Genomic DNA, 9,480 nt, shown 5'->3' on the forward strand with positions numbered 1-9,480 from the left:
AAATTTTTATATAGTTGATTACTTTTTTTTTAGACTCAATAAGGTTTGACCCTTGCATTGTTTAGCATGTACTGACCCATGTTTTTCTGTTGAAGTGTGTTAATCTGTCATTATTTTTTTAACTTTAATTTAACTCAATATAACATTTTAGGGTTATACATCATTCTGGAATGATTGCATATCTAGTGGACTCAGAGGATGCATTCTAATTGAATTGGGGCTGCGTGGCAGAATTGAGCTTGAAAAAGCTGGAATGAAGAGAAAATCATTGTTGAACCGTAAAGTTATTGTCAAAAATGACACCCCCACTGGTGATGTATTGCTTGATGAGGCTCTAAAACATATGAAAGAAACAGATCCTCCGGAAAATGTGCAGAGCTGGATTGAATACCTTAGTGGTAAGTTGATATTATTTTGTTTGTTTCAAAATTTTAACTTGAAATTTCTTTAATGTTTTATTTTTTTAGGAGAGACATGGAATCCATTGAAGTTAAGATATCAACTCAAAAATGTACGAGAGAGGCTTGCAAAAAACTTGGTAGAGAAAGGTGTTTTAACTACTGAAAAACAAAACTTCCTGTTATTTGATATGACAACTCACCCATTAACAGACAATGTCGCTAAATCTCGTTTAGTAAAAAAGGTCTGTTTTTTTAGTCATCTGTGAAATATTTGTATTACATAGTCTAATATTTATTCTTAATATATTTTATTACAAACTATATATTACTTAACTGATTAATTGAATTGTTTTTATAAAACTAAATTATTTTATATCTGACTGGCATGCTGTCCTTTGTTTATGATTATATAACATACATCAATACGATCCTCATAAATTTTCAGTACTGTAAAAAGTCATTTTCTCTATAGAAGAGTATCTCAGTTTTTTTTTGTTAATTATTTAACCCTGGGGATCGTAATGTAATTTACAACAAAAAAATGTCAGTTAAAATTTCTTGATAAATTCTTTGTTTGGGAAATACTTTACAATTTGTGCTATTTGAACTATTTATTTATTTTGACAAAAATGTTACTGTGTTCAAGTACAGTAATGCTATCAAATTTCACCATTCAAGGGAACATTAGAATTTCTGTCAGACAATATCTTCAGTGCCACTAGGAAGCTAACTGATATAGTTCAAATATTTTATATTGCAAATATTTAAATTTAGTTAAAAAATCCTGTATTTGAAGATACGCCCTATTTCTCTTTTACTTAATATATAAATGAAAAAAATACAATTGTAGTCATGGGAAGAATGAAAGAATGGTGGCAAACAAATATTTAGAGAAGCATGATTAATAATTTATCTGGTTTCATTATCCCATTTCTGCTCAAGGGTACAAGTAATATGATTTTTGGATGTTTTTTTTTTTCTTTCTGTTTTTACATTAATTGATGTCAAAAATATAATATATGTTTGGTAAATCTGAAAATTATTTCCCATTGACAATTCAATTTTTTGTAATCATGCTTATATTTCCATCTGGACCACTGGATGGGCTTTAAAAAAAAAACATTTTGCCCTGTAATAATTCTTATTTTTTACAGGATTTCAATAATATATACTCTAACTAAAATCAACCAATATAAAAAAGTACTAAATTTATTTCTTATGATATATTTCAAAGGAGTCTGGGTGCAGGGGCCATTTTTTTCGTCGGAGATATTTCTTTGAAAAAGTTAACTCTAATCATTAAATTAGGTTTGACATTTTATTTGCTAATACTAAACTCAAGACATTAATTCAAACAAAAAATTAAAAAACATAAATATATCTAAATAATATACTAACAATTTTATAAACATTATTGTTGCTTTTTAACGTACTTATAGGAAGAAATGCATTAAAAATAATGTTCATAAAGCAGTGACAATTGTCTTTACTAAATTTAAAGTTAAAAATTGATTTGAAACCTGACAATTATTTAACACTTTTTTAAGCACTGGTGGTATCCCCAACTTCTGATGTTAGAAAATTCGGTAAAAACAGATATGCATAATTTTTTCAAAAACAATGACATTGTTTTTACTGTCTTAATGCAAAAGAAGTACATTTTTTCATATTTTATTTTTTCTTGTTAATCAAACTATAACTACCCATTTTTCATGGTCCCAATCTCTTAAGGTTGTACCTTTTTTTAGTCATTCTTATTTTTAATTGGTTTCATTCCTGTTTTATGCCCTTAAGTATTTAATTTGTCTTAATCTAATTGACAAATTTCATCTTAAATAGGTTCAGGAAGCAGTTTTGTCAAAGTGGGTTAATGATCCCCAAAGGATGGATAAAAGACTCCTTTCGCTTCTGGTTCTTGCTCATGCTTCAGATGTATTGGAAAATGCTTTTGCTCCATTAAATGACGATGATTATGAATTAGCTATGAAGCGAATTAGGGAATTGGTTGATATGGATCTTGAGGCTGAATCTGGAAGAGGAACTTCAACTGAAGTATATTGGGCCGTATTTGCTTCTTTTACAAAGTAAGAAAAAAAAAGTATATTAAACCTAAACTTAAGAAACATTTTAAACAATATTTTAGTAATGTATATTTTATTGGTTCTTAATAAAATTTTATCTATTAAAAACTTTTTTATTTATTTAGGGAACTCAGCCCTATTAAAATATTAATGAAGCCCATAGTTATTTACCTTTTTTGCTAATTATTTGATTTTCGGTTTTAAAAATAAAATTTAAATCCTATCATTTTTATTGTACTTGCTGCCTGGCCAGTATCTAAAGGGTAATTGTTAATGACTTTGACTTAAATCAATAAGAAAAAAATTATTCATTTCTAATTAATAGTTACTGTTATTAGTCATATAGTTATATATAACTAGTTAGATATTACCTGACTGTTACTCTTTTTAATTTCACCATAAAAATCTATTTAGTACACTTCATATTGTATTACTATAATTTGTATTATGTGATATGATAGAAGTGCTTCTTTCTATACCCTACTAGATAATGATCTGGTCCTTATATTGAAAATGTTATATGTGGCCACAAAATACGTAGTGTTTCCCTAAATGGTGTAGCACACTTAACCAGATCTTTGTTCTCATAGATATGTTCAAATAAATAATGATAAGTAAATCAAGATACCCTTGCTCTATTTATATAGTCCAAAGCAACAAACAATTCTGTTTAAACTTAAATGGTCTATTACGAAAGATCATGAGTGAGTTTTATGTAATATATGTAAACTGATTAATATATTATAATGGAAACTGGTAAGATTGACACAAAAAAAAATAATACCCTGTGAAGAATAATTTTTACAGTTCAACTTTGTTAGACCAGACCACTCCGATATGAAGGCCATATCTGTTTTGGTTTTGATTTGTGATTACTACTGTGGATTCAGTTGGATCAACTTGTTCCTGGTGCTCATCTAGTTGCTGGCAAGAATTTATAGAATCTTATGATAAAATTTCAGGAAGAAATTCAGACTCGAGTCTGGCAATATAACTTTTTTTATGTGCTTTTTCTCAATTTTAAAATTATTGTTAGAGTATTTAAGGACCATTTGAGACCTAGTATAAGATACAGAGTGTCTAGTGACCTGAGAATTTAATCTGAAAAACTATTATCATGAGAAAATTCACTGATAAAACTAAAAAATGTTGTGAATTATTATTCAAGGGTTTATTAATTAAATTAATCAATAAATAACAAAATGTTTCTGAATCATTATAACAATTCTAAAAAAAAAAAAGTACATATGAGGATTTAATTTCTCGTAAGAATCCATCATAATAATTTAAATATCCTCAGAGGCTGATATTACTCAAAAGCCTATCATGATGACTAGAGATCGGATTTTTGTACAATTACATCTTTTGATCAAATCCCACTAAACCTCAACAGAATTTCAAATCATGGAAATAAAGATTCAATTAACACTATTTTTATTTTGCATGTTTTTGTGGTTTCTCCTTGAAATTGCATGAGTTGAGGTTTTTTTGCACAAAATTGCACATTTTACTCATTTTGGGCAAAAATTCCATAAATAAAATTTTTATTTAATGATTTTACAAAATTGGAAAAAAAAAAGTGGAAGATCTTGCTATGAAACATGCAACTAACTATGCTTGCTTGAAACATTAAGGGATAGAGAATTTTGCTTGAAAGAAAATTTTGAGATATTTTCTACATTGCGCTTTGCATGTTTTTTCTAAAACTTAACATTGAGGCAGTTTTAAGAACTTGAAAATTTAATTCCAGACTTAATAAGAGGAATATAAAATCATTTAATACAATTAGTTTCCTCACAGTTCTTCAATTATGGGCAAAATATTAGGTTTTTAGTCAGAGAAGTTTAGTTTTTTATGTATCTTTGCATAAATGTAGAGAATATTTAGTGAGTTTAATTTAATTCAAACAAGTCTAGGTGAGCTTTCCCTGAGTCAATATTATAAATTGATCAATAAAGTTGATTATTGCAGGATTTTGATATTTAATACACATTTTGGGTTTTTACTGTACTGTTTTACACATTTTGAGTTTTTACTACACAAAAACCTGGTCTCTGATGATGACAAACTCTTTTAATCGTTGATACTTGATTATGTTGATGAATTTTTACAAGAAATTGAATTTTCAAACAATTTTGTCATCCATGTTTGGTTGGTACTCTGCTCTATGATCATGTAAATTGTATACAACTGAAGGTAAAGGTTTATGTTTTTTTTTTGCAATTTAAACCTTAAGCAAAAATTACTGTTACAAAATTGTCTTAAAATTAGATTTTCTATATAAATCCTTCATTAAAAATATCTTTTTCTGTTGAATGCTTGAAGACCCTTTCCAGGCGGTTTAAGAAACAAATTCTATTTATAATATCTATTCTATATCCAATTACTTAACTTAAACAGGTTTTTAGTTATTGCTTCCTATTCAATAAAAAATATGATGCTTCAAAATGGACAGTTGTCTAAAGGAATTTTTTGTTACTTTTAAAGGCTACTTTAACCTCCTTTAATATTGCTTAACACTTACTTGGTACCCTTTGTGTGTGTGTGTTTTTTTTTTTTACGAGGGTCGGGGGAAATCTTCAAAAGACACGGATAGGCCCGTACCTATCCGTGTGTAGGATTTTTACCCACTAAAACCACCGCCCTACAACTGTTTCACACCCTCCATGGGACCGCCGTTAGGCATTACATCATGGGGATGAGTGGCTGAGTGCCGCCTCATTATTTTAGGCTATCTCCTGGTTTGCCTATCTTTCTCCTCATTTCTTAACTTCTGCATTACCTGTGCAGCAAATCGTTGGCCTGCCATCTAATAATCTTGGTTAAGTAACACAATATTGACGATGTTATCTGCTGTCGGGTCTGAGCTGCAAATGCATCGGAGCTCTCTTCTTTCTTCATGAAAGTGGTGACAGGAGAAGAAAACGTGTTCTGCACTCTCTTCCATTCCTGGGCACAATGGACATTCTCCAGTCTCATCGAGCTTAAACCTATACTGGTAGGCTCGGAAGCAACCATGCCCTGTGTATGTGTGTGCGTGCGTGCGTATTTATACACCAAGGCCCTTCTTGGTACTATCTATCTCATGCCGACTGCAGATCTGAGCTGGATAGCTGTTGTAAGTGTACCCGTATTTTCCCACTCAAGCTTTCCTTATTTATTGACAAAGTTTCATGTTTTGAATTGACATTATTTATTTGGTAGTTTTTAATTAATGATATTTCTTAGTTGCGTTACTAATAAGATATTGTCACTCAAGCTGTGATACCTAATTTCGAAAAGGTCAACATGCAAACCATGCAATGGAGAAGTAGAATATTTTGGATTTCTATATGTATATTTGAAAAAAAAAAATCGAAATATAAGAGATGCAAAATATAACTGCATAACTTAATGAGGCATATCTTTTATTTCATTAGTTTTTAATTTAGAACAGCTGTTTTTAAGGTATGTGCTTTTTTAATCCAAATTTTGGCAGTTTGTATAATGTGGTGTTACAACAATAATTTCTACCATACTTCTGGCATAAATTAACACTGTTAAATACTTCCTTAAAGCAGAATTTAATGTTCTTAAGTTCTTAAAAGTTTTCACTTGGAATCACCATTTTGTTGTTATATTAAAAAATTCTGAAGGAGTCCTGAAATTTCCACTAGGCCTAAAACTAGTTTATAATCTATGGCATACATGACAAGAAGTCATAAGTCCAAAGTTTTTTTTCTTGTTGACATTGATAGGCTTAAAGAAAATTGAAGAGATGGATTATTAGGGTCCATTAAGAGCCTATAAGAATTGGAATATCGGTGAGAAATTACGAATTTTGTTCTAGTCATAAAAATTTAACCAAAGAAGGGTCAAATGCGAGATCTCTAATTTCATTAAAAGTTGTATTGGTGGTACTAGGTGGTACAATTCACTCGGGAAAAGGAAAAAAGAAAATAATTTTAGCAAATAGTGTTTTATTTATATTATTTTAGTTACTAGCATTTTATTTATATAATTTTTGCAACTATCTTTTTATTTAAATAATTTTTACACTAACTTTTTCTGCCTTTAAGATTTTAAACGTTATTAAATGAGGTTATATGTGTTAAAAATTACAAAAACTGTAAGACTCTTTGAGTAAAGGAAGCTAAACAAGGTGGTTTTTTTTTTTGGAAAAAAAGTTCTTATTCCTGTTAAAGCCTTGAATATGAATTATAGAATAAATGTATTAGAAATTTTTGGAAAGCTGAATTTTTTCATTTGCTCTTCCTACTCATATCAATAGCTTTTATATTTTTGGTTTTATGAGAGAGAAAAAGTACAACGTACAACAAAAAAATACCTCAAACATTTTATTTTATATCCCCGGTTGTAATTTGTTTATGTAGATCTAGCTTTTGTCATTCCAGTCTGTAGAGACCTAAACCTTGGAAAAGGTTGGTGTAGATAGGTGAACAAAAATCAAGAGTTAAAAGTTTAAAATTTCAAGCAAAAAATATTTCTTTTTTGGTTGCTTTAAAAATCTGTATTACAGGTCATTTTTTTTTTTTCCATATTCCTCAAAATATATTGACTAATTCAATAGTATTATTGACCGGGGGGAAGGGTCCTTAGTTAGTCCTTAGTTATACGAAGATATGGACAATACACTGACATATATTTCTCCCCTAAGCAACCTTTAGCATCTTGACAGTGATTGATGAGACACATTATTGTCAAGCTGTGGTGGCTTGAGAGCACGTATGGCAACAATGTTTGGTCAAGGGAGGTCACTTTTTTGCTTGTATTCAGAGTAGTGGTACGAGCTCTAGCAACTCCCTTTCACCTTGGATTGCCCCGAACCGTATTTAGTTCTGTCTTAGCTTCTCCAGCTACGATAGTTCTGGGTTCTGCCGTGTTTGAGGATTTTTACACTCCTAATTTTTTTTTCTATTGAATATATATTCAAATTTATTTTTTAGAGTATTTGAATTTATCTAGTTATGTATTCTTTTATATTTCCAATAACATTCTTTACATATTCAAAAGTTGTTTTTTTTACACTGTCTTGGATTATTCCACATTTTCTAAATTTTTTATAGAAAATATGGTGAAATAAAATTGCTTTCTAGAGTCCTTATTCATTATTTGAGTTTAAAAAAAAACAACATAAAACATTCATGTATCAGCTTGGTGCATACTTAGATTCCATGACATAAGCGAGTGACAAAAATGTGTTTTTATGGTTAAAAATAGGTATTTCAACTTTAGTTGCCTGAATATTATGTTTCTTACATTATATAATGCTTATTTAAATTAAAAGAAAAGAATATATATTAGAAAAAAAGAAATCGTGCTTTTAAGTAGTCTTCCATGGGAATCCCCATGGAGGAAAAGTTTTATTAACAATAATTATGCGTTCCATATTGCTTAAGGCAAAAAAATAAATAAATATTAGTTCCAGAATAGTAATAATAATAAGAATATGCAGATATTTCCTAAGTCAATTTTAGCAGGAAACTGTTTTAAATTGCAATAGGAGATAATAGGAGCTTACACAGTAAAGACACAATACTGCTGGCATTGTTAAACTCCACTATACTCCTACTCTCCTATTACAATACACAAATTTTCCTGCAAAGATTGACCAGCGTTGCAACTCCCCCATTCCACTTCCATTTCATCTCTCGTCACGAAATCAATATACTCCCTATTATTTTTTTTTTTGAGTTGTAGAGTGTCGGTATAGAAGTTTCACTTGAAAGTCAAATCTCATCAGATAGTGTCATGATGGAAAGAGACTGCACATTTCCATGAATACCAGAATGATGACATGGGATTCCAAATTCTGTGTAGGCATATCTAGAGCGACAAACTGATTAGCTTTTGAAATCTTACTTCATTATGTATAGATTTCTACTTTAAACCTTGTAGCCAAGGAAGTTTTACTAGTTGTCAGTTTTTTATTTATTTATTCATTTATTTGATTTTTAATTTTGAAGGATAAGGATATTTGAAACTTTTTCAAGTTTGCAACTATAGGGTAGTTATTAAATTATTATATTTAGTGTTGTTTACTTTCATATTATCAATCATTATTTATATTTGAAATGAAATTTCTCTAATATATATTTTTCAGGTAAAAGAGGATATTCAATGGTAAAGCTATCCAGATCATCATTGTTAAATTTTACTGTTAAATTAAGACCTAGGATAGCTATACAGTTGTACCCACAGTTAATTATTGAAGAAATGTGCCATATTGAAGAAAGTTTTTTGGCCAAGATGGAGCAAAAATAATGCTGAGGAAAAAATAAAGCATTCTGTGAAATAAAACTAAAGTAATTTATTGAACAAAGAAAAACAATTTTTTGTCTGTTAATTAATGAGATATATTATGCATGTTTGTGTGTATAAATAAACAAATTATTACATGCACTCACAGGAATGCATATATAGTAATGTAAATATAGTTTTTTTTTTTAATCAAACTTTTATATAACAGTGCTTTTCGAGGAACGACTTTTTTTTCTTATTTTATTTCTTAAAAGGAAAATGTCATATTTGAATTTTTAAAAGACTTTTCCAAGAAATGTTCAGACTTAATCTTTTTTTGGAGATAATTAATATGTAATTTGTAGAATTTCAAGGTATTTTTTTATACTGTACTTTAATGAGAAGAGAGAGAGATATATATTACTTTTAAAAATACATATATATGTTCCTTTAAACATAACATTTTCAAGTTCAGAAAATATTTTCAGATAAATGCAATTTTTCCTTCTTTTCTTCGAGATGAAAGAGTTAATCTTTTAAAAAGGAAGAAAGTTTTTCATTTATCAACATGTATCACTTAAAGACTTAGTAAACCTAGTAATCGATAAACGCTTTGAATTTCATTATATGGGGGTATGAGTAATAGTGACATCATATGTGTAGATATTTATTCTCATAATTAAAATTATAATCTCAATTATGATTTCTTATTTCTATATGAATGAATGAATAAATGTGTATATATATAGTATATATAT

General features: G+C 28.9%; 1 protein-coding gene across 2 annotated transcripts in view; it reads left to right on the forward strand.

Moving 5' to 3' along the window:
• The window catches only part of sau (Golgi phosphoprotein 3 homolog sauron), a 19,239-nt gene extending 10,414 nt beyond the window's left edge, over positions 1-8,825 (forward strand). The window contains exons 2-5 of one of the 2 annotated variants that reach the window (XM_014433632.2): positions 152-398; positions 468-643; positions 2,241-2,485; positions 8,586-8,825. In XM_014433632.2, the coding sequence (XP_014289118.1) occupies positions 152-398; positions 468-643; positions 2,241-2,485; positions 8,586-8,589 (672 nt within the window). In that variant the 3' untranslated portion in view covers positions 8,590-8,825. Of the gene's footprint in view, positions 1-151; positions 399-467; positions 644-2,240; positions 2,591-8,585 lie in introns of those variants that run through there. The other variant, XM_014433634.2, reaches the window with a different exon arrangement.
• Positions 8,826-9,480: the final 655 nt, after the last annotated feature.

Source organism: Halyomorpha halys, unplaced genomic scaffold (assembly GCF_000696795.3).
Source record: "Halyomorpha halys isolate HHAL.00 unplaced genomic scaffold, Hhal_1.1 Scaffold1236.1, whole genome shotgun sequence".
Taxonomy (NCBI): Eukaryota; Metazoa; Arthropoda; class Insecta; order Hemiptera; family Pentatomidae; genus Halyomorpha; species Halyomorpha halys.